A 26,006-nucleotide genomic window follows, 5' to 3' on the forward strand; every position below is an offset into this window, starting at 1 on the left:
GATGGCAGGGAGATTTGACTGCTATTTCTAACAGACTATGTAGAGGTGCCTGCATTGGCTCAAAGAAGATAAAGGCTTGTTAGGTGTTATTTAGGGCCTTTTTTTGTAATTTTAGAGGAGTCGAGTCTGTTGAAAGTATTTGATTCAAGGGTCCAGTGTGGGGGTTGGGGGTGGGTGGATGAATGTCCTTCATCCCACCCACGAGTTATGCAGTCTCTGGAAAGGGTCAAAGTCAGGCTGTTCTTCAGTTCATTAATCCACGAATCAGACCATTTGTCATCAATTAACTCCCATTTTCCAAACACACACACAAATGGCTTCTTTCAGCTTCTGTCTACCAAATCCAGCCTTGGTCAGCCTGGGGCTATAAAAGGCAACACTTACCCAAGGTGCCATGCAGCAGGACTGAACCTGACACCATACAGTAAAGCAGCAAGCATCTTAACCACACATTCTTGCCTTTTAAATTCATAGAATTTAAAATACATTCGAATGTTATAAAAATTAAACTTGTTTTATAGAATAGAAAACCATAAAATATTTGAAAACTAAAACCAAATGAAGATGTGAAGCAAGGAAGACAAACCATTTTTTATTTCTCTTCATTTTATGACTTTTTAAAATAGTATTTTAGCAATGGCAGCATTCCAAATATATATTTCTTTACTACCCACAAGGGGACAAACAAAGACAGATAAAGGGATTAAGTCGATTCCATCGACCCCAGTGCGTAACTGGTACTTAATTTATCGACCCCGAAAGGATGAAAGGCAAAGTCGACATCGGCGGAATTTGAACTCGGAACGTAACGACAGACGAAATACGGCTACGCATTTCGCCCGGCATGCTAACGATTCTGCCAGCACCTAAGTATATGATGGTTTAAAATTTTGGAACAAGATCAGCCATTTTTGGGTAGGGGCTAAGTTGATTATATCAGCCCCAGTACTCAACTGGTATTTATTGTATCAACCCTGAAAGGATGGAAGGCAAAGTCGACTTTGGCAGAATTTGAACTTAGGACATAAAGGCAGACGAAATGCCACTAAGCCTTTTTGTCTGACATGCTAACCATTCTGCCAGGTTGCCGCCTTGAGACATATAGATGTGGTCATCTTGTTAAGGTCTATTTTTCCATGCTTGCATAGGTCAGATGGAGTTTGCTGAGGTAGATTTTCTACACCTGGATGCCCGTCCTGTCACCAACTTTCACCTGTTTCCAAGAAAGGTAAGATTTTCCCCACGGCTGGACAGGTTTCCACAGAAGATTGGAAATGAAGGAACCACTCAAACAACTCTGCCAGAGCAATGCTTTCATAAGTCATTATAAACAATATCACTAATAATAATAATAACAATAGTCCTTTCTAGTAAAAGCACAAGGCCTGAAATTTGAGGGGAGGGGACTAGGCGATTATATTGACCCCAGTATGCAACTGGTACTTAATTTATTGACCCCGAAAGGATGAAAGGCAAAGTCGACCTCAGCAGAATTTGAACTCTGAACATAGCATTTTGCCCAGTGTGCTAATGATTCTGAAAGCTCACTGCCTTATATAATAATAATAATAATAATAAATTCTTTTATTGGCCACAAGGGCTGACAAAAATTAATTATAACATAAAGGGACAAAACAGGACGAAAAGTTACAAAGGGTTTTGTCCGTTTGTAAAAAACCCGTGTAAAAACAGTGTAACAACAAAAAACTCCCGAATAATAATAATAATAATAATAATAATAATAGTTTCAAATTTTGTCACAAGGGTAGGAATGAGCTGATTACATCGACCCCAGTGTTCAACTGGTACTTATTTTATCAAGCCCTGTAAAGATGAAACACGAAGTCGACCTCGGTGGAATTTGAACTCAGAACATAGCGATGGGTGAAATACCGCTAAGCATTGTGTCCAGCGTGCTAATGGTTCTGCCAGCTCACCACCTTAATAATAATAAATCTGAGAAGTGTCTGTAGTCCCCACTCAGCAATAAAAACAAGAACACACGCTGCCACACCCACCTCAGCAACACAACAGAAGCAAGTGAAGCTGACCAGGATATTGTGAAGAGAGAGAAGAGGAAAGTGAAGAAGTCTTGTAAGTGGAAAGCATTGACAGAGCTTTGAAAGTGAGGGTTACCTATTGTGATCGGTGCACCTGGGACCATCTCAAAGGCAGCAATATTCAGGCATAAAAACTGCAAACACTAAACTTTGTAGCAAGTGCACAGGTGGCAGTATTACTTGGAAGAGCTCGTGTTGAGGAAAATGTGGGAAGAAACTGGGATGGGAGATTGATAACCGAGAAGAAAGGAAACCACAATAATCCTTTCCACTCTGGGTACAAGGCCTGAAGTTTGAGGGGAGGGAGATAATCAATTAGATCAACCCCATATTGACCCAAAAAGATGAAAGGCAAAGTCGACCTCAGCAGAATTTGAACTCTGAATGTAAAGACCAAATACAACAAAGCAATTTCCCTGGCATGCTAATGATTCCATCAGCTCACCACCTTGATAGCAATAATGTAAAGGAAAGGATGAAATGGCTAACAAAAGAATTGACCTTGACATTCAGGCCAATTGACCAGAAATGACCTTCAACAGAACCAACCAACTGTTCAGTTAATTTGGTCAGCAATGTCCTCTGACAAGATGTTTAAGTCATTTATCTTATAATAACCTTTGTCCTTATGTCCAGTCTGTTGGTCATCAATGACCTGACCTTTAGGTCATTGGATCTGTCATGACCTGTGATCCACCACACCCCCTTTTTTTTTAACAATCTTAGAGGAAGAACATTAACACACCTGTATTGATGGAAAAGGAACACATTCTGAAGACCAGCATCATTTCCCCACCCCCAGCCAGTACATCATCATCATCATCATTAGTAATACATCAATGTATTAATTGTTTATATTGTTTGTTTTGGTTGATTAGTTACAGGTTCAAGGTAAGAAATTTTACCAAAAGTCTGATTTGGGCCAACAGCAAAATGGTTAGGAATCTTCAGGAACGCCAGGTGCAAACGCAGTGCGCCACACTCTCAGGAGAATGGTGAGATTGTCGCTTTGGGTTTTATGTTCTGATATCTTCAATACTTTGACTCTTTTCACTTTGATATCAGCATCGTCACCAACGCCATCGCTGGAAATGTCTGCAGTAATTAAATCAGCAAAGTCGCCTTCCTTCATCTGCATAACACAGGAAAATAAAAAATAGTTTTTAAATATTTAAAAATAAAATGAAACAAGAACATTAACAGGAAAAAGAATTACAAACTATTTCGTTTTTGTATGAGATGTGAGCACAAATGGTGATAAAAGAAGTGAAATGTAGCCAGTGCATGTGTTTATATTGGCATTACAACCCCCTCTGGATACAACAAAATGAAAAATTATTAATTTTTATGTTTAAGTAAACAGAATGTTGAGGACCTTTTCTTTGTCCTTCGGGTGATCCCACTTTGTCCTTCGGGTGATCCCACTTTGTCCACGGTCCACATGTTTTACTCACATGATTGTGATGTTGCTTCAATTAATGGATTGCTCCATTTCATATTGGAGGTGACCCAAGGTGGAAGGAGAGAAAGAGGTGAGAATATGATGTGAGAGAAAAGTGAACAGGTGACAGTGTGGAAGGAGGGGGGAATGGGAGAGAGACATTGCTGGGAGTGAGGAAGAGGGACAATAATAAGATGGGGGCGGAATGGGATGTGGAATGAGGGACAGTGATTGCAGAGGGTAGTGGGGAAAGGGGAGGGAGAGAGAAATGGAGAGCCTCAGTGGTAAGAGAGAGTGATGGCTGGAGAGGAGAGGGAGTGGTGGCAGAGTAATGTCAACAAAAAGGTAAGCTGAGGGAAGGGAAGAGGTGGTGAGAAGATGGGAGGGGCCAGACACTAGAGGCACCTACATGTTTGTTTAGAGGAGAGAGAGTGAGTGGGGTGGGGTGGGGTGCAGTGTATTAGGTTCCCTCATGCAAATCTGTTACCCAGACATAATGAAGGAAGAGAGAGACAGCAACACATTGACTGGAGAGAGAGAGAGAGAGAGAGAGAGAGAGAGAGAAAGAGCATGTAATGGATGTCAATAAAGAGAGAGCAGGGGCAAGATGCAGGGTGGTGGTTGGCAGCAGAGAAGGGTGTGGTGTTAGCTGATTAGATAATGATGGATTACATAATCCAAGATGGCCTTCATTTTTTTCTTTTCTTAAAGAATTTAATTTGAAGGAGACTTGGCTGCTATTTCTAACATTTTGATTAGTTCAGAGGTTGGAGTTATTGGATCAAAACCACAGAACACACTTCTGTTTTGAACAGTCTGCTCTTAATGGCTCTGGGATCGTGCCCAGTGTACAGCACCATGCATGGGTCTTCTTCCATAGCCTTGGGTTGGCCTTGTCAGCAGAGTTGGGTAGAAGGACACTGTGAGGAAGCCTTTCATATATGTATGGCCATGTGGTGAAGGAGTCCACTTCACAACCATGTGGTTCTGGGTTCAATCCTGCTGCATGGACGGTCAGCTAGGGTCCTCTGCTATAGTTGCAGGTTCACCAATGCCTTGTGAGTGAAATTTGATAGAAGGAAACTGGAAGAGGAAGTGAACTCTCACCCTCGTTATATTTTAACATCTGTCCCACCCATGTCAGCATTGACACAATCCAATGAGTCTGACGGCCACATTGGGCTCCAATGTGTCTGCTTTGACATGGTTTCTATAGCTTGATGCCCTTCCTAACACCAACCACTTCACAGTGTGTGCCAAGAACTGTTTTCATTGCACCAGCACCAGTCATGTTGCCATGTTGCCTGCAAGACTACAATAGAGAGGGAGGTGGCATTATGCTGGGAGCCTGTTGTATATAGGAATGCTTGTGCGTTTACAGTGTTATATTTACATACTAACTGTAAACAAAAGCCACCATCAAACAAAAACGGTGATGGTTGTTTACAATCTGTTTGTAAAAGCATGGCTGGCCAAAACTGTTGGAAGGAAAAAAAGGAAACATTTCCCTACTTCAAAGCAGGTGATGGCTACTGATAGGAAGGATGCTCAGCTGCAGAAAAACCTGCATCAACAACACCCATGAAAGTATGGAAAAGTGAATATTAAAGACTCTGTAAGATGGTTGGTGTTAGGACGGGCATCCAGCTGGAAAAACCATGTGAAAATGGACAGTGAAACCTGGTGCTGTTTTCTGCCCAATCAGCACCTGTCAAACCATCCAACCCATGCCAGCATGGAAAGCAGATGAATGATGATGATGTTTGCGTATCGGAGTAAATTAGCGAGTCAAAAAGAAAAAGACAAAAAAACCTTGTGGCAGTATTGGGTAACCTATCTTTACACCAAGGTTGACTTAGCCATCTAATAAGTACCAGATTAAGTTGTAAGACAGATGGAATCAACTAAAACCATTAAAGGCAGTGCCCCAGCATGGTCGCAGTCCCAAGACTGAAAACCAGTAACAAAATTAACACAACAACCCAACTCTGCTGCCATCTTTCACCCTGTTTCTCTCAAAGAATCAATTTTATTTCTACCCAGCAGTCTCTCACTCACTTCTGTTACTATCTTCAGTACCCAGGTAGAACGTAGCTCAGTACTGACGAGGACAGTGGAGGACCTAGTTAAAATGTAAAGTACCCTGATAGATGGTACAGTACTCAGGTATATAGCCAACAATGTACCCAACAATATACCATAGTACCCTGATAGACAATACAGCACCCAGGTAGGCAGTCATGATGCATGCACAACAGTATTCAGATAGAAGGGTACCAAGAGGAAGAGTACAGTTCTCAAACAGAGTGTATAGTACCCTGACAGACAATACAGTACCCAGGTAGACAAGAGATAAAGATCTATACTTACAACTTTACCCTTCTTCAGCAGTTTTTCATTGTTCAGTCTTAATTTACTACTGTAGAAATATTGGTCAATTTGGCTGAAATGGACAGAATTCAAGACTGTAGCAGCGGGTGGACACTAGAATTATGGAACACAGTTTATCATTACAAAAATACTACTACCACAACACAACCATTACAGCATGACCACCACAAAAGGCCATCAGTTCAGAACCCCTACAGTACTATGACCACCACAATGCCACTAAGTACCACCATCCAACTATTACTATGGCAATACCATCACCTTCACCACCAGGGTGCTACCACCAATACAGGACTGTCACCACTCCAACCTCACCCAAATTATTTCTTACTATTTTAAAAGGAAACATTAGATAATGTAGTCCGAGGTACACTTTGCAGGAATAAGAGACAGGATGATAACAGTTGCGATACTTTTGCTCATAGGCTTGCTGGATCAGGACCGACTTAAACAACAATAAACCAACACCTACCATTCTAGTACAAGTATGGCTGTGCGGTGAAGAAGTTCACTTTGTATCTATGTGGTTTTGGGGTTCAAAGCCACTGCTTGTCATCTGTCTTGGGAAAAGGTCTTTTCCCTCCTTGGGTTGGTGAAGAAAACTTGGTGAATGACTTTGGATGGTGGACTTAACTGACCAGTTTAACCCCACCACCTGGTCCACCTTGGGTTGGGTGGGACCTTTAACCAGGGTCCATTCATTTGTAAGCATTCAGATCAGGTCCCTGATCTGCGGATAGCTTCTCACCCACCCCACCACTCTCAGAGACCCTGTAAAGGGTCAAGACCCTCTCCTTGACCAAACCACACAAACAGATTTCAATGAGAGGATAACGAAAGAATTGTGAAAAGTTGGTCTTACTTTCGAGATATGTTTAGTCCAGAACTGAGCATGTGGTCAGTTCTTGCAGACTTGGCATGAACCTGTAGCTGTTTGTAATTCAATGGTAAAGAATAATCTTCCTCTTCGTACTCTTCTTCCTCCTCTTCCTCTTCTTCATCATCAGAATGTTCTTGCTGAAAATGGATTCATAAGTGTTAAGATTCAAAAATAGGAAGATTATTACTACACACACACACACAGATGTATGTGTACAAATACATGCACAAAATAACAGTAAACATTTCATACACACAATTTTTTTTTTACTTTGGCCAAGTCAATCTCTTGCTTCTCTGACCTTCACCTGTAGATGAACAGGGTCTTCCAGGTAAGTTATCACTCAACTGTAACTTGCCTGAAGATTTTGTGCAGTCACAGGAAAATCCCAGAGTAGTAAGAGACTGACTTGACCCAAATGAAACATCATTAATCTCTACTCAGCTGTCAAGTACTCTTTCCTCTGACTGCAACACTAAACGTGTGTGCGTGTATTTCCTTAGGTATAAGTGGTACTAATAGCATGGTGTTAGAACCCAATATGCTTCAGAGAAAAGTGTTAGTCAAGTTGTTAGAGTATAACAAGAGGTTATATAAATGTCAAGGGAACACGAAATTATGTAATGAACTTCCCTATGAGTGCACTGCAGCTTACAGCAGAAACAACAGCAAGTTAATGAAATGCATCACATAAGTTCTTGTTCCTTTGTCCTTTATATATACATATATATACATACACATACATACATACATACATACACACACACACACACATTATTTATGGTCAGCTTCCATATAGTTTCCATCCATCAAACCCACTTAATAAGGAACTGGTTGGCCAGGTGCTATAGTAGAAAACATTTATCCAAAGTGCCATGGAATGAGGACTGAACCTGAAACCATGTGGTTGTGAAACAGAATTTCAACCAAACTACCATAAAATATCATAGGGTTGAGAGAAGCACCCTTTCGTCTTACTAAAGACTTGACAGCCTCGCAAAGTGTTGGTGCTACGGTAGAATTCACCCAGTACTTTGTGTGGATGATGTTAGAACAGGGGTCAGCAAACCAGGGTAAATTACCCCCAAATGGGGCAAAAATGAAATTCTTGGGGATAATGAGGACTCATTAGACATAAGATTATATTTTTAAAAAAACCCTGTTCCTTGTTACAACAGAAATGTTTCTTCTGGCAACATTGCTTCTGTCCAATGTGATGGACATGTTTGGGAGACATCATGTGAAATGGATCCAATAAACCTTTTGAATTCAAAGAATCTATGATTTTCTTCCTTTCAAATCAGGAGGGGGGGGGGTAACGTCAGGGTAAATAAATATATTTTGGGGTAATTGGTTAAAAAAATTCCTCGTCCCTTGTGTTAGAAAGAAACCAGGGCAAATGGGGAACGTACAAACAAAACGTGGTCCTTCAACCACTTTAGGATCAGTGGTGGAGCTACAGTGTGCGCCTCCTCTACAAGCTTATACAGAGGACCCCAAAAGTGTCACCAGGGGAGAACGCTCTCAGCTCACTTACCCAGGAGGGCAATAAAAGAAAATGAGAACCGATGCAACTTGTGACAGCAACGATAGTGGACATGAAAGAACGTGAAGTATGTATGTGCGTGTATGCATGTGTAGAGAGAGACTCACACACCCAAAGTCATTTTATGTTCGTTGTCCTTGCCGACATTATATATATATATATATATATATATATATATATATATATATATGGTGTGGCCAAGGAGTAACCGAATCCTATTGAATTTATTAAATATTGCTTGAACATTTCCGAGCATAAGGACGGGGCCACCGCAGGCCCGTGGAATGGCCCGCAAGGACCCCAGACCTCAATACTCCGAACTTCTTTCTCTGCAGAGCACTCAAAAACCAAGTGTTTGGCGCTAAACCAAAAACACTGAAAGGTCTGAAAGAGAGCATCATAAATGCCTGGCAAGGTATTAGGCCGGAGTTGTGCAAAAAAGCAACAGATTCGACCGTTGAACGATGTCGTATCTGTATTGCAAATAATGGTTTACATTTTCAACATCCGTTGTAACCTTGTGGAAAAACAAAACATTTCTGTTCCATTTATTTGTAACCTTTAACAATAATTAGGGTTCGGTTACTTCTGAGCCACCCTGTGTGTACGAAGAGGGTGAGATGCGCGCACACCTGTATGGTCAAGATATATAATGTATGTCTATCCCATGTTGTGGGCCCCAATTTTAAGACTCGAGGCAAGTCATAGGCAAAGTAAGATGATGTTATCTGAATACCCTGGCAGAGGCTACAGTTTAGATGCACACTCACACAGGTGCGCGCGGACTAAATTAAGGTTATTATTTCAAAGCAGGTTTATTTACTTAAAACTGAGAATAAATTGTAAACGCACAAGTCCGTTTCCCATCCTACACATATCTGTGTCCAACAAATATACAGTTGTGTAGATTACGTATGGATGAGTTAATACACACAAATATACACGCACGAGTGTGTGTCAGATGTAAACAATATGAAATATCAACAATGTCCAGTGTGACCTTACCGTTTCCTTCCTTCGACCTCTCTTCAATTTCCTCTTATGTCGTCGTTGAATAACAACCAGACTGTTCAAGTCCCGGAGCAGGACACCCGGAGCCACAGGCCTAAACCAACACCCCGAGGGTTGATTTGGGCCATTGTAAAACGTACGAAGTGGGTTCAATTCGCGGGTGGGTAGAGCGCCGCCGGCAACAGGGTTGTGCGAGTGTTGTCTGGTCGTGGTCAGTGGCAAGACTGGACGAAATGATGACGTCGACGCTGTCCTCTGGCACCGGACCTCAGTTAACGGTGTGTGGAGGCCGAGTCGAGGGACAAAGTCCCTTTTAAGAAGACGGACCGAGCGGACAACGTGCGTCATGTTGGACGCGATTTAGGATTGACGGTGTCAGGTGAAGTTATGTCCCTTATATGGAATGGGAATGCGTTGCTTTTTAATACGGTGTTGCCTGAAGGTACGTTCCTTCTACAATATTAAGTATGGCAACTGGTTTTTATAGAATGCTTTTAAATGTTTTCATTTGAATATTTGAATTGAGTTCATAATACACACACACATACATACACATATATATACACACATACATACACATGCATAGATACGTTCATACATACACGCAAACACACATACATACATAGATTTGTATTTATATTCTTAAATGTGTGTGTGTGTGTGTTTTCTTACCTGTTTAGAAAGACACAATGAGATGAGACCCCTTCAACCAGATATATCAAGCTCCCTTCACTCACCCAGTTTTTGTAAAATGCATGATGGATGTACCCACTCCACCCTTATCTTCCTCTTTTGCTTAAAGAAGCTGATGGGTGTTTGGCTTGAAACAAAAAGTCCTACCCTCAAAATCCCCCCCACCTCTTTGACTGACCTGGTCATAAACTTTGGATTGATCCAAATAATTCATTGTATCCAACTGATCTGTTTCATGGGCAACTGGGGGAGGCAAAGGTTGTGTGGGGCAGATCTTTCAGGGGTCACACCACAAAATTGTGCATCTCTGACCATATTGCTAACGGCAACCGCTAGTCTTTCCCCAAAACTCCAACTTTGGATCATGGATCTGAAAGTGTCCATCACAACAGCTTGATTGAGATCCTTCCTTAATGGTGTCACCACCCTATGGCACACACAGCTTGAAATACTCTCAGCCTGTATTTATAACAAGTATTTAGACGGCAGTATCCAGCTTCCAGCAACTGGGTCCCTCTTTATTGGTTTTGTCCAAGCTGGCTCAACAGATCTCAGATTTGTGGTCCTAATGGCCAACTACCTGAAACTGTGGACAACGTAAGCTAATCTTGTCTCCTCGCCTGTCAAAAACTCTAAGTATGACTTGGATGATCTTCTACAGTTTGTCCAAATTCACTTTGGCACATCTTAAAAATCAAGTCTTTAGAAAGATTTTACCTTTATGCAATTATCTCTTCCTACACAATACCTGCATGCATCCAAGATGCCATTCCACCCACCCACCAGAATCAGTGAGTCAGCTGTTCCTATAAATATCTCTGCTTGTCCAAAGAGGTCCGATCATTCAACCCTTGATGGGTTGTAAACCCTTGTCTGAAGGCCACTGTTGCCATTATTGTTGGTCAAGTATTGGACCATTGTCTTATCATCCTGGTCTAACAATAGTGTGTTGATGTTGTTGTTATTTCTGTTTTCCTTTTTGTTGTAAACCTTTTTGCATTCACTGTTGTTGTTTTTGCTGTTGACCACCTTTTGCTTACCTTGAGTATTTTGTTAGTTTCATTTCTGTCAAAACTTTGGGGTTTAGGAATCAGAAAACCACCAGTTCTTCCTCTTTCCCAACCAATTCCTCTTTGCCATTTCCAGACTCTTCTCTATTGTCCTTGACATCTTCTTTCCAGAGTTTGGAAGGTTTTTGAGGTTATGTCTGGGGGTCCCTTGGCGTTTCTTTCAGCTTTTACTATCAGTAGGAAGATTTCAAAAACCCCTTTGTATGTCTGTTAAGAATTTATTGATGTGACTGTTGTTGTTGCTATGGCTGCAATAGTCAGAGTGGTAGCAACAGTGCAGCGGGGTGGATGGGTGGGTGTTCATCTCTCATCCTCTCCATCATGGGGCAGAAAGCCCTGAGGTTTTTTTCTCTTATCTCAAATACAATATTTATGTTTCTGCACTTGATGACCTCCACTCTTCATTTAGTCAAACTCTTTGAAATAGAAATAATTAGGTTTTGGTCACCAGTTGACCCCAGATAAAATAGGGTCATTCCAAATTCCTGGAATGTGATTTTTGATTGGGTTTGCAGTTCTCTATTGTATACGGCTGCCATCGTCCCCTACTTGTGTTCCATTTTGTTACAATGCCAGTAGTGGCCCATACCACTTCCAGGCAGAGCGAAATGTCAGCCACATCAACATATAATATGTGGTCCCTACATTAAAGTGGGATACATGTTAGAACAGAAAAGAATTTACATGTTTAATAGAAGGTTCATAAATGAACTGTGTGACACCTTGGGAAAATATCTTTTATTATAACTGGGTCAACCCCCATCAGACCATACATGTTGTGAAGCTGTGGACATAATCCAGTGCCCACTTTAACACCACCATCCACTCATCTTTAACTGACAAAAGTAGGGGTCACCTTGCTGCAAAGCGTCAGACCGGGCCTCTGGCCACAGAGTTGATGTGATTCTTCTTACTTCAGCAGCCAATGAGTTAAGGTGTCATTTCCTCTGTTCTCTCTCCAACCAATGCTGGAAGCCCTACAAAGGTCACAGGTCACATGGCTGTTCCTGCCCAATGGTATTACATGGGTTGAGCCAGTGTTTGCTGTAGTTAGATTTTAGGTAATATTTGTTGTGGCGAGAGTCATCAACACCCCTGGGGGATTGGAAGAATGGACTAGCCGAACTCTTCTAAAGAGTAGTGGTTGGCAGTAGTCAGCAAGAGCATTTTGGTAGCCTCGCAAAGTATGTCATGTGAACACATTGATTAAACCTCCGCTACATAATTAATCCGTGCCAACCTGTAGCAGGATATGAAAATATTTAAGGAAGGGTGCAACAAAAACCTCCCTTGCTCCACAGCTTCTGCCCTTCCCCCTCTGAAATAAAACATCTTTAAAATCGTGCAGTGATGAGGGAAGTAAAAAAAGACAACAAGAATGATTGATTGATATTTTATTTTTCTCTGTCAGCCAAAACAGTGTTTCTCATAGACATGGGCCCCAATGAAGATTGAAAAAGAATCGGATGAACAAACAGCCATGTTCTTATAAAATTAACAGAGTTTTAAGTTTTTAAACTTGTCCAAACCTGTGATGAACAATGTAAGATTATACAGAGATAAACATTATTTTGGCTTTGTATTATGTAAAGGAAAGAGGGTGGAGTGGGGTAGGGAAAGATCTTGTGGTGGTGGTGGTGATCAGTCTCATATCTGTCAGTCTAAGAACCATAGAACCAATGTGCAATAGGGTACACAGTGTTTCTCTCATTACTAAATTTGGTGGGATTTAGGTTTCACAGAAGAAATCTAATAAGGCTTCAGCCTTATTAGATAAGCCCAGAGTTGTCTTCCATAATTACTGTAAGACTCACAGTAGTCATCGAAATATATATATACATATATACATACATATATATATATATATATATATATATATATATATATATAGAGAGAGAGAGAGAGAGAGAGAGAGAGAAAGAGAGAGAGATTGTATGACTAAAATTGTTTCTTTAGAATGTTTTAAAGACATTTTCTTGCAGTTCTTCCTGAATGTTTCCAGCTGGGAAATAAAAGACCACCACAGCCACTGCCCCAACACTATTTCCAGCTTTACCAATTCCAATATATTGACTGTTTTTCCAAACCAATTGTGTGAAGTGACCTGCAGCACAAAAATCAAAATAAATCAATCAAAATCAATCTATAAATAAATTCCATGGATTCTCTTCAAAGGTTTCATTGCTTGAACACAGGCTGGGTTTTCCTTTCAGACACAATCACAGTACCTGGCTCCTGTGTTTTGCAGGGGTCAAGGATGCTATTTTTTAAATCTAAAATAAACCTCATAATTTTGCCACTAATTCTAGAGGTCAAAGGTCACATTTGTCATAAGAGGAGGTTCATCTAAGCGAAACTAATTATGTCTCTGAATTGTAAAAGTAAAATCTAATATACTGACTATTTCTGTATATTTAATGGCTATTTCTCAACCAAGTGGTCATTTCTGGAGTCACAGCATCAATGAAAGATAAACCATCTACAGAAGCTTCCAGATACATCTATTCTTGCTCATCACTGATTCATTCATCACTGATCCAGGACATCATAGTACACCTAACTGGGAACCATTTTACCCTCACCTGTGATCACATGACTTGGCAATCATATTCCTCACTATTATTCTTTGATTCTTTTACTTGTTTCAGCCATGCTGGAGCAACACCTTCAAAGGTTTTAGTCGAAGAAATTAACCCCAAGACTTATTCTTTATTAGCCTGGTACCTATTCTATTGGTCTCTTTTGCTGAACTGCTAAGTTATGGGGACATAAACACACCAACAATGACAGGAGGCAAATACAAGACACACACATACACCCCCACACACGCGCGCGATGAGCTTCTTTCAGTTTCCATCTACCAAATCCACTCAGAAGGCTTTGGTTGGCCTGAGGCTATAATAGAAGACACTTGCCCTAGGTGCCATGCAGTGGGACTGAACCTGGAACCATGTGATTGGGAAGCAAGCTCCTTACCCCAAAGCTGTGAATTTTTTTTTACTACTTCCTCTCATAAGTCATTAAACTTTACTCTGTTATTCCAACCATGAAACAAAGTTATTGTGTGTTTAAAAACCGTTTGTGGGTGTTATTTGGGTGAGTTAAAGGGACAATTTGGCAGCTCAGAATGAAACCTTATTTTTTCCCTATATTCTCTCATTCATTTATCATTGATTCAATTGTCTTTTTCTTGCTGTTTTTTTTAAAAACCAAATCCCTGATTTGGAGAGACGAATATGAAATGCTAACCACCATTACCATCATCAAATAGCCATTTTCTACACTTCTATGGGTCAGACAGTTCAGTAGGATGGAGAGCCACAGAGTTACTTTGAGCTTCAGTTTGTGTTTTGACATGGTTTCTGTGGCTGGATGCCCTTCCTAATGCCAACCATTTCACAGAGTGGCACTGGATGCCTTTTGCACACCACCAACACAAGGTCACCGAGTAACTTGCAAGACAAAGTATAGAACAAGAAGAAGGAACAAAAGGCTTCTCGACTAAACAGGGGGTTAGTATTTGAGAGTAGGGGGTGGTGGCGATGGTTCTATGCTAGGTGCTGAAAGGCTGATGTATGATAGAGGGGCAAGTATAGGTATTTTGCTTCAGAGATAAAATTCTACCTGACATTAGACAACTTGATTGACAAGCAACAGAAGACTGAGTTATGTCCCTTCTCTAAGAAGGCACCCACAAAACTTGGGCTTGTATAGAGTCAGTCGGTCTGCTAGAAATAATAGCTAAATGAAATCTCCCTGAAGCAACACCCAACTGTGCAACAAGGTGCACTCCACAAATAGAGGTGTCCAACGATTAGATGGAATATAGAAGCTTGTTGTATGACAACACATTAACACACACACACACACACACACACACACACACACAAGTAAGTTATATAAAAATGAAGAACAGATCTATACCTGTATCCATTCGGTGTTTGTAATGAGAGAAATCAAAGTTTTTCACTTGGCTGTACCAAAGATCTGTCACTTCAGAACCTGCAAACACACAAACACATAATTTCATCATGTTGAACCGTTAGTCCCTCATTCTTTTCTCTCTCACTTTTTCCTTCCCTCCCCCCCATTTTTCTCCCCTCGTTCCTTTCTGTCAAAGAGCATAGGCTTGAAACATCAAAGACTTTTCCGTTCTTCCAGAGTGTCAAACTAATACACCTGCTTGTTGCTTCTTCACCTGTCTTCATCTTTTGTTTTTTCTAAATTCACTGCGGGTCAATGTGATCAACTCAGCCCCTCCCACAAAATTGCTGCCCTTGTGGCAAAATTTGAAACCATTATTATGATTATTACTAAATATATATCTATATATATAAAACTCTAGTTGTGTGAGTGTCTGTCCCCTTCGATTTAGATTCCTAACTCCTCCCACATTTTGCGGTGCAGTTTAACCAAATTCGGGTATCTTATAGTCGTGATTCATATCGAGCCCGTCTGATTATTAGCGCGCGTCAACGATGAGTCTACGATTTAAAAAATAATTTAACATAATTTTTTATTCCATTTTAATGCATAAAATGCATCGTATGTCGATGGCGGCGGAGTTGGCGTCCATGGTCACACCTGCACCTGTTTGCTTCTCCTCCTTCCCTCCCTCGTGAAGCTGTGGGGAAGGGAGTGTAAAGAAATCAACGTCGTAATGCGTTGTGAAGGAAACCAGCGTTCTTTTAGAACAACGACTTCATGGCTTGAAGACACCAAAACAAAAATGGCTAAGAAAGCCCGAATTTATAAGGGAAGTAACTCTCTAAAAATGCTTATATAGTTATTTCCCTTACAAACCCGAGCAACGCCGGGCGATACTGCTAGTATATATATATATATATACTCTCTCTTTACTCTTTTACTTGTTTCAGTCATTTGACTGCGGCCATGCTGGAGCACTGCCTTTAGCCGAGCAAATCGACCCTGGGACTTATTCTTTGTAAGCCCAGTACTTATTCTATCGGTCTCTTTTGCCGAACCGCTAAGTGACGGGGACGTAAACACACCTGCATCGGTTATCAAGCAATGCTAGGGGGACAAACACAGACACACAAACACACACACACACACATATATATATATATACATATATACGACAGGCTTCTTTCAGTTTCCGTCTACCAAATCCACTCACAAGGCATTGGTCGGCCCGAGGCTATAGCAGAAGACACTTGCCCAAGATGCCATGCAGTGGGACTGAACCCGGAACCATGTGGTTGGTTAGCAAGCTGCTTACCACACAGCCACTCCTGCGCTTATATATATATACACACACACATATACATACATCATCACCGTCTTTATTGGTGTTTTGACAATCCACGTTTGCAGGTTTCCATGGGTTAAACAACAGGAAAGAGAGAAACAAAAAAACACACCTGAGAAGCCAGTTCCTTGCTTTGTCCATCTGAATACAATATTTTGACCAATTTGTTGGCCTTTGTACAACTGGCTACTGTAAGATATGTAAGACTCTTTGGCAATAGATTCGGCCCACTTTTGTGCCAGTTTACTCAACTGTTCTGAGAGTTGCAGAGGGGGACTGTGGTGCTGGTGCCGGTATTTGTTGTGAGTTTCCAGACAGTCTTTGGAAAACATGGCCAGCGTTTGTGTGACAGACTGGAATATCTTTGGTGATTGATGCTTGAGGTTGCGTGAGGAGGTCTCAATTATGGAATTTGTGGAATTAGATGGAAGACTCTTTGGTGATTGATGTGTGTGGTTGATGGGGAGGGTTCTGGCAGAGGTATTTATCACAGAACAACTGGATTCTGGAGAGTTTGACTGAAGATTTTCTGGTGACCCATAACTTAGGTTGAGTGAGGTTCTGGCAGGGATCTCTATCACAGAACTGCTGGAATCTTTTGTCTGAAGTAAAATAGAATAGAAAATAACAATAATAATAATAATAATAATAATATTTTAAAATATAAAAATCAAGTAGATTGAGATGATTGATTTTATGGTACACAGAATAAGAATTGGAGCATATAGAAATTCTGGAAGTCACCAAAGCAGCCAGGTGTCTAAGGAAAATCGTAATGTATCACTTCTTATTTTGAACTTGACAAAGACAGACGTACTGTTGAAATATCGTTCAACTAATAAAATATCTTACAATCGAATCGAATCATGCTCTTCTTCTTGACTAATAATAATAATAATAATAATATAATAATAATAATAATAATAATAATAATAATAATGATAATTAAAGAAGAAATGAGCACAAAAAAAGATATGGTAACAGAAAAAAATGTACAGTGAGTTTACAAGAGATGCAAACACCAAGGCAGATGCAGAGGAGTGGTGGCTATGGATGAGGAGGAGAGAGCTGGAGATAGAGAGAGAAGCACTCATGTGCACAGGTGAGGAAGAAGCGTCAAAGACCAATTATATGAAGTGCAGAATAGACAAATGCAGAATGTGTGGTGAGAGGGGTGAAATGGTATGGCACATGATTAGCGAATGCCTGATCCAGTGGGATCACCTGACCAGACATCGGAAACTGGACATTGTTGTGGTGAAGAAACAAACAGAAAGAATGTGCATGACAATTGACATAGCAGAAACTCAGAACTTAGCAACAGGTGAGATACAGGTAAGCATCTTGTCCAGCGAGTCAAGAAATTCTGCCAGTTCCCCCACCTATTTTATCATTATTATTATTACTACTACTACTACTACTACTACTACTACTACTACTACTACTACTACTACTACAATAATAATAATAGTAATAATAATAGTAGTAGTAGTAGTAGTAGTAGTAGTAGTAGTAGTAGTAGTAATCTGAAATAAATCTGGTATTTTGGTTGAGAGAAGATAAACCTGTAAACAATCTCTTTGTCTCTCTGTTTATCTCTCTACCTCTTTGTTTAGTTACTAATCTATTTATCTATCTACTTAAGTGTTTATCTAACTGCTTATCTATTCATCTGTTTATTTCCTTGTCTGTCTATTCACCTGTGCATATGTCTGTCTGTCTGTCTCTCCCTCTCTCCCTCTCTCTCTAGTTCACAATAAGATAAGACAACAATTCGGTGTCATGTGTCAGTAGCGTATTGCAGGTGTGTAGACAAGCAAGTACCATATCCAATTTAAACCAAAGATCTGACTCAGGATTGGTCCTTGGAGAGGCAGAGATGCGAAAAGAAGAGCACAAATTTACAACAGCTGTTTTGGTTGTATTTTATTGAGGCATTCATAGATTACATCATGGCATAAAATCCACCATCTTCAGGTAAAATTTTAAACAGGTATCAAACAGGTAAGATTATACCTTGATGATGACATATTCAACAAACAACATGTTGAACAGGTGATATTTTAAAAACAGACATTTGAATTTATAGAAAAATCAGAAGTGGAAAACGTGATGAGCGAAAAGGTCAGACAGTCTTTTGTTTTGAACGGTTATCTTAATTTATGGCCACAACTTGCTGTGAAGGAATGCAAAAAACAGACAGGTTGTAGCCAAGGTCTATCGTTGGGGGTCATGAAAACGAAGAAGATGTGAAGAGAAAGAAAGCAGACTTTGAGGAGCCTGACTCTTCTATAGAATTTGTCATTAATGAGAGAGTTTCTTACCAGAGGAATTGATCTCTGACATTGTTTACTGTGTCGGATTATGGCAGGTTTGGTCTGGTTTATCACAGGAATCCCATCTGGAAGAAAGAATGGACAGATAGAGCCAGGATAGTTTATATGTAATATATACAGTAGATGTGTGACAGTGGGAGCATATGTGTGTGTGTGTGTGGGTGCTGTGTGTGTATGCCAGTATGGAAAAAGGGACGTTAAATGATGATGATGATAATGAGAGGGACAACAGTGACTGCCTAGCTATCTATTTGTTAGATAAAGGCTAAACAGGCCAACACTTCGAAGTCACTGTCACCACTCTTCTTGTAAATGTATAATAGATCTGTACAAAAGAAGTATTGAATAATTCTTCAGTCTGATGTGAAATTGTTTTTATTATAACTCAACATAAAAACAAACATTAATGTGTGTGTGTGTGTGTGTGTGCATGTGTGTGTGTGTATTACTGTTGACCAGGTTATCAGATGTTGTTATACATCGCTGGTCACAATGTACTTTGCACTGTTTTACCTTTTGGATGACCCTCCCACCCCACCCTGATGGCAGGCAAACAGGCCAACATTGCCCCTGATCAGAAGTCAACTTTGTCACAGGGTGACCTATTCACAGCTGAGTGGACTGGAGCAAAGTGAAATGGAAATATTTCACCCAAGAACACGAAGTGCTGTCCAGGAATTGAACCGATGATCTAAGGATTGTGGGTCCAGTATCCTAATCCCTAGGCCATGTCCCTTCACACATACACACATTGAAGTACAAGGTGTTGTGTGTATGAAGTACAGTGATCCCTCACTGAACGAGTTTAATTCTTTCCATGACCAAAGCTCATCTTAGGATTTACTCATTTTACAAATCAATTTTCCCCTCCATTGAAATTAACTAAAATATAATTAATCCATTCCAGTCTCCAAAAACCACTCAAAAATAACTTTTTATGGGTTTTAAAACAGAAAAGGTGTAGTGACAAGTAAAACGACAATTATAAAAAAGAGAATGAAAAAGAAATAGGAAAACTGGTTTTATTAACTGAATTACTTTAAAGATGGGATGATTTGTTGGCTCAAACTGCGGATTTCCGTTCGTACCTCAAGACAAAAGTTCACACAAGTCTCGACTCGTACAGCAAATTACGCGTACAATGGGTCACTCGTAATGCAAGGTTCTACTGTACATTATATACAGAGAGGGATATAATGATGTGTATATGGCTTAGGATATATATATATATATATATATATGAATGGGGAGGTACAATGAAGAGGGTGCATAGAGTATAATATATATAGAGAGGTACAACAGGGTGTATACAAATGACACCATCATCGTCATTATTATCATTTTAACACCCTTGGATGAGATGGAACACATTGGGGCAGATTTCCTGTGCATTCCACACCCCACCATGCTATATCAAACCACCACCACCACCACCACCACCACCACCACCACCACCACCACCACTTCTCTCCTCAACCAAACAACAACAACAACAAACCACCCACAAACTCACCAGGGTAAAACGGAGGTAAGACATTGGTGTTGTAATGACCAGAGATGTTTCCTGCTGGGTAGTAATGGGCAACTATGATGGAATGACCGTCAGTAGTGGACGCTTGACCAATACCCATTTGTCTACTTGACCTCCACACAATTTGGCTGAAATGACCTGAAATAGAGAAACAACAAAGGAGTAGTGACTTTGGGAGGTCATTGAAGGTAAAAGTTCATTGTGAGGGTCAGTTGTTGTGGTCAAAGTGTATTGGGTGGAGGTAGGGGTGGGTCATTGTGGCCAAAGAGTGTTGGGAGTGGGACATAAGAGTGAAAATTTGTTGGATGACAGGTGTAATATTTGGCTGCATGAGAGACCCACTGGGTCATCAGGTCATTTGGTCAGATAGGCCATCCAGTTAGTCCGGCCATTTGGTCAGATAGGCCATTCAGTCAGTCCAGCATTTTGATCAGTCAGGCCTTCAAGTCAGTCAGGTCATTTAGTCAGACAGATTCAGTTAGTTAAGGTCATTTGGCCAAGTCACTTGGTCAGTCAGGCCATTCGATCAGTAAGATCAAAAAATCATTGGCTCGCTAGTATACTGGACAACTGAAAAGAAAACCAGGACTGAAAGAAACTAGTAATGGTCAGTGTTGGTAGAGGTCAATAAATAAAAGGTTTGTTTGGTTGTGTGGTTATGAAGGTCTCTTTGTGACTCTGGAGTTTGGGGTTCAAACCTCGGGTGTGGTAAGCCAAGTGTCTCTTTTACTGTGGTCACAGGCTGATTAATATCTTATGAGTGGAAAATGGGAGATGGAAACTGTGGGAGGCGTGGGGAAGAAGGATTTGGAGAAATCCCTTTCATTTTGGGACCATAAAACTGAAAGAATACTGTCTCAAGTTTATTTCAAGGTTCAAAAGTAGTTGTACGAATGTGCGTGTGTGTGTGTGTGTGTGTGTGTGCGCATGCATTTGTGTGCATACATATGCATACACACACACACACACACACACACATATTGGTTAATTGTCCATAAATCAGGAAGAAGCATAATCTAAAAGAAATTTTGAGCTGTTATACTTTTATGCGATCAACTAGTGTTTCTTTGGTCATGGCTGGTCAGAAAGTTATGAATGGTAACCTTTCTGACTGACCATAAAGTTTATATTGCACTTGGCAATGTAGAGGACTCATCAGACCTCCCGGTCAGCCGGTCTGGCGAGTTCCCTATGTTGCAAAGTGCAATAAGAGGTGTGAAACCAATGGTAGCTTTATAAATGGTCACAACTGAGAATATACTACTTGACAACACAGTATGTATGTGTGTTAGTGTGTATGGGAGAGTATGTGTGTATGGGAGAGTATGTGTGTATGTGAGTGTGTGAGAGAGAGGGGATGTTTACTAAAAGCGACAGAAGAGAAATATCACCCATCTTACCACAAGTGCTTGTATCTCCTCCCTGTTCATAATTATATTGTTCCACTTCACTGTACCACTGGGCAGTCACCTCTTCCCCTGGTTTACAACAAAAAACAAAAGTCAGGTCATATATTCTCACACTCTCTTCCTCTCTCCTCTCTCCCCTTCTCTCTCCTCCTTCCCCTCTTTCTGACGTTTACAATTAACCTTAATTAGAGTAATATTTTTCAGTTATTATCATAACACACACACACACACATAATTAGTTGTTCAGGCAACAAGTCAAAGTAGTTAAACACCCTCAAATTGCTGTTTGGAAACAGGAAGGTCATGTTGCGCAGTGAAGTCTTTGGCATGTCAAAAAGATGGGATGGTCACATTTGAAATAGCTTCGATCATAAATCTCTCAAATCAAGTTTGACCTTGGCTTCAACAACATGGAGGGACACTAATAGAACAAAAGACTGCAACCGGACCCTGTAACCGGACCCTGTAACCGGACCCTGTAACCGGACCCTGTAACCAAACTGACACAATACAACACTGGCAAGCATTTGCACTCACCCGACAACCATGAAAAACACACAATTCTGCACACACCTCAGCAACATGGAGGTGCAACAAGTGATGCAGTAGAAATCTGCCTGAAACTACCAAATGGTGAATTATAATAATAATAATAATAATAATAATAATAATATGACAACAAGGTATGCGATAAGGAAGAAAAAAGTCGATAGATATGACAGGTTTCGCTTGGGAGGTTAAGCAGTTGTGGTCGATGAAAAAGGTGGTAGTGGTACCAATAATTGTTGGAACCCTGGGAACAGTGAGTAAAAATCTTGAGAAGTACATGGAACAAATAGGGGCTGCAATAAGGGTGGAGCACTTGCAGAAAACAGCACTGCTTGGAATCGCTTGAATACTCCGGATGGTGCACGAAAAATAAGGGCTGTTACTTTAGTTCATTGGTAGTGAATAGCTGGCACCATAGTACATCTCCAGCGTTAGAAGCTGTGCAAAGATAATAATAATAATAATAATAATAATAATAATAATAATAATAATGATACTGACCGCTGCAAATAACTGGTTTGTTACTGAGGATGACCGCTATATTTTCTCCAATTCTGATGCCTCTAATATTCCTGGAACTATGGTGAATGTATTTCATTCTGGAGAGAATCTCAGCCCATTTCTTGGCACTGTCTGACAACATTTGGCTCAAAGTGAGCTCACTGGAACCATGCCTGGCTCTGTAGAAATTGTGGGCTCTCAGAGACCCTTCTTCAAGTGGACTGGGACAGGAATAATTCTCCTGAAACAAAAATATCCTCAATTTTAATCAAACAAAACCAAAAATTAACATAAATAATGCAACATGATGGCAGAATCCTCCTCCTCCTCCTTCTTCATCATCATCATCATCATCATCATCATTTTTTATGTCGTATTTCTGGTGACTGGGAAGACCAAATTTTTCCTGAAATATTCATTCCACACACATTATAGTTGATAGACGGAGGTGGGCATGACTGGAATCAGCAAATTTTCTCTCTTTGTCGTCTGTGCTCATTCTTTTATACAGACAGTTCTGTGACAAAGGAGACAACGGTCTGCTCCCCCCCTTAGCAACCTGCTTCTTGTTGCCTGGTTGGTGTTTATCTCCTTCATCATAACACCATCCAGAGAGGGAGGACATTCTCAGAGTCCTTTCCTGGTGTTGAGCTCTTGCTAAAAGATCTTCCAGAGAAGTTTGACATCCCTCATATGCTGTATATATCATGTCCATCATGTGGAACTTAAAAAAGCTCAATGAGGGCCTGATCAAAGAGAGAAGTGCCAGTCTGCAATCCTTTCAGTGTTGTTCAGGAAACAATCAACCCCTTTTGCTATAACCACAAAGCAGAGGAGGCTGCTTGCCCTTCCCAACTAAATGAAGGTGATGGGATGATCTTCATGATGAATGTATTTAATGACGATGCTTCTCTTTGATGTTGTTGACTTTGGACTTTTCAAAGACTATTATAATGATACCGTAGTCCTCTTGGCACCATTACATTTCAAAAACTGTTATAATGGACCAAAGCTTCTGTTGATGAAAAGATGCAAGGTTTTTGATGTTTTCACAGAACAAGGTCCCTGCTTTACATGTACAGAGCCTGGATGAAACGATGACAGCTTCATACCTCATGGTTTGCAATGGGTACCTCTAGGATTACATCAATGTACCTGCTAATTGTTGAGCTAATAACCTTGCTTTGATGGTAAATAAGCCTAAATACGTTTTTCCTTAATTTCGAAAATCAACCCCCAGGATTTGTTTTTTGTACACCTATTACTTATTCTATCGATGATGTCTTTTGCCAAACCGCTAAGTTACAGGGTTACAAACACACCAACATCTGTCGTCAAGCGATGGTGAGTGTGGGGGACAAAAACAGACACACAAATACATACATACACACATACATACATATACGACGTAATAATTACTTATTACTTATTCTATCGATGTCTTTTGAAGGAGATTTCGCTGTTACATCTAGCAGGTCAAACAACCCTATAGATCAGGGGCTCTCAACCTCTTTAATATCCAGGCCAAATCGAAAACCTGGATTTTGGCTTGAAGCACACCAATAAAAGTAAAACACAAGTCAATTAGAGAAAGATTTGTTGTGTCTTTAGAGGGTTAGGGTTGTTGAGGGCTGCCAGAAGGAGGCTCGAGGGCCAAATGCGGCCCTGGGGGCTGTGGTTGAGAACTTCTCACGTAGAAGCTGTGCAAAACTGATGAATGATTTTCTTTTTCAGTTTACGGTGAATGTTTACATAAGTGTATATTGGTGTATACATATATTACATGTAAGTTTGTGTGTGTAAGTGTGTATTTATATAAATTCATATACATATACATATATATTATATATATATTATATATATATATATATATATATATATATATATATATGTATGTTTGTATGTATATATGTATGTGTATTTGTGTGTATATGTGCATAGATGTATGTATATAGGTTTGTGTGTATAGATACATGTAGGTATGTATGTGTGTATGTAAGTATATTTGCGTGTGTGTGTGTGTGTCTATACCAACTGTTGTTGTTTTCCTCATCCAGCCTCATTAGATGCTGAGGGAGGCTGCATTGGTTGCGACCGGATGGTTTGACAGATGGGTGGGTGGGGTGTCATTGGATGACGGTGAGCATGTTGGATAATTGGGGGAGGTAACAGGGGGGTGAGGCGGAGGTGAGTGGGTGTATATGGGGGTAATAGACACACTCACTGACAAAAAAGAATTTCTCACATAAATTAGCTGCGCAAATAGAATTTTTGACAAAATAGACTCTAGGACACACAGACAGACAGATAGGCAAACACACACAGACATCCATACGTGTGTCTACATATATTTATATATATATATGTGTGTGTGTGTGTGTATACACATACATGTATATGCATATATATATATATATATATGCATGTATGTGCATATACACACACAGACCTTATATATATATGTATATATGCATACGTGTACATGCGTATACACACACCACACACACACACACATATATATATATATATATATATATATATATATATACATAAGTAAAGACAGAGACACACTAACATACGCATACATGTACACACATACAGAGAGAGAGAGAGAGAGAGAGAGAGAGGCATTTACAAAGGCACCCTGGTGAACAAAGGAATTTGGAGGAGTGAAGAGGGAGTTGGGAGTGGGGGTGGGTGGAGGAGAATTCTCATTTTAACAAAAAATATATAAAAACAAACATAAACTGTGAAAGCCCCTTCCTCCCCCCTCACACCCCTAGTTATAAGTAATGGGATCTTGGCAAGGAGCTGTATATGGTCTTTTGATTTGCTAGAGATAACAGCCAAAAGTGAACTTAAATCACAGCCAATGGTCTGACATAAGAACAGGCATGTATTTAGATTGGGTGGTTGTAAGGAGAAATGGTCATGGATGGAGAGTCTTTGATGATGGGTACAGGGGGAATGGGAGGAGGAGAGTGTGGAGAAAGAAAGAGAGAAGGGGAGAGGCGGAGGGAGAAAGAGAGAGAGGGGAAATATCACAACTACAACTCCCTCCTTCCCCATCACTCACCAAAGACATTTTGGTGAGCTGGAAAAGGATGGGGGGGGAGCCATGTGTACCGGGGAAGAGGGGTGGGGTACGATCAGAACTCCATCTCGCCCCCACCCACCTCTTCCTCTCTCTCTCTTCTTAAACACTTGTTTCCTTTTGTTTTTTCCTCTTTCTCTTCCTCTCTCTCTCCTTACTGTCCCTCTTACTCCTTACAAACACCCCTCCTCCTCTCTATCTCTCTAACCTCCTTGTTTTTCT

The 26,006-nt window shown here is 40.4% G+C and overlaps 2 protein-coding genes across 2 annotated transcripts in view; both read right to left on the reverse strand.

Moving 5' to 3' along the window:
- Positions 1-2,965: 2,965 nt before the first annotated feature.
- Positions 2,966-9,742, reverse strand: LOC115222945 (mitochondrial transcription rescue factor 1-like). Its single transcript, XM_029793348.2, has 4 exons — positions 9,324-9,742; positions 6,755-6,909; positions 5,872-5,944; positions 2,966-3,192 (listed from the first exon to the last, which is right to left on the reverse strand). The coding sequence occupies exons 1-4, from the start codon at positions 9,675-9,677 to the stop codon at positions 2,998-3,000; spliced, it is 777 nt and encodes a 258-aa protein (XP_029649208.1). The 5' UTR covers positions 9,678-9,742; the 3' UTR covers positions 2,966-2,997.
- A 2,729-nt stretch (positions 9,743-12,471) lies between these two features.
- Positions 12,472-26,006, reverse strand: part of LOC115222938 (cell wall protein PRY3) — an 18,007-nt gene continuing 4,472 nt past the window's right edge. The window contains exons 2-8 of the mRNA XM_029793339.2: positions 22,691-22,931; positions 21,632-21,709; positions 20,214-20,369; positions 18,689-18,765; positions 16,477-16,966; positions 15,017-15,094; positions 12,472-13,196 (exon numbers count right to left, since the gene is read on the reverse strand). Coding sequence (XP_029649199.1) covers positions 13,045-13,196; positions 15,017-15,094; positions 16,477-16,966; positions 18,689-18,765; positions 20,214-20,369; positions 21,632-21,709; positions 22,691-22,931 — 1,272 coding nt within the window. The 3' untranslated portion in view covers positions 12,472-13,044. The remainder of the gene's footprint in view (positions 13,197-15,016; positions 15,095-16,476; positions 16,967-18,688; positions 18,766-20,213; positions 20,370-21,631; positions 21,710-22,690; positions 22,932-26,006) is intronic.

Source organism: Octopus sinensis, linkage group LG21 (genome assembly GCF_006345805.1).
Source record: "Octopus sinensis linkage group LG21, ASM634580v1, whole genome shotgun sequence".
Taxonomy (NCBI): domain Eukaryota; kingdom Metazoa; phylum Mollusca; class Cephalopoda; order Octopoda; family Octopodidae; genus Octopus; species Octopus sinensis.

Bases quoted from the DNA above. Each gene is read 5' to 3' on its own strand.
- LOC115222945 (XM_029793348.2), bottom strand. From the start codon at position 9,677: ATGACGCACGTTGTCCGCTCGGTCCGTCTTCTTAAAAGGGACTTTGTC. The intron at 6,910-9,323 runs GTAAGGTCACAC...ATCCATTTTCAG, and splicing joins GAGGTCGAAGGAAGGAAACG to CAAGAACATTCTGATGATGA. The intron at 3,193-5,871 runs GTAAGTATAGAT...TGTGTTATGCAG, and splicing joins TGCTGAAGAAGGGTAAAGTT to ATGAAGGAAGGCGACTTTGC.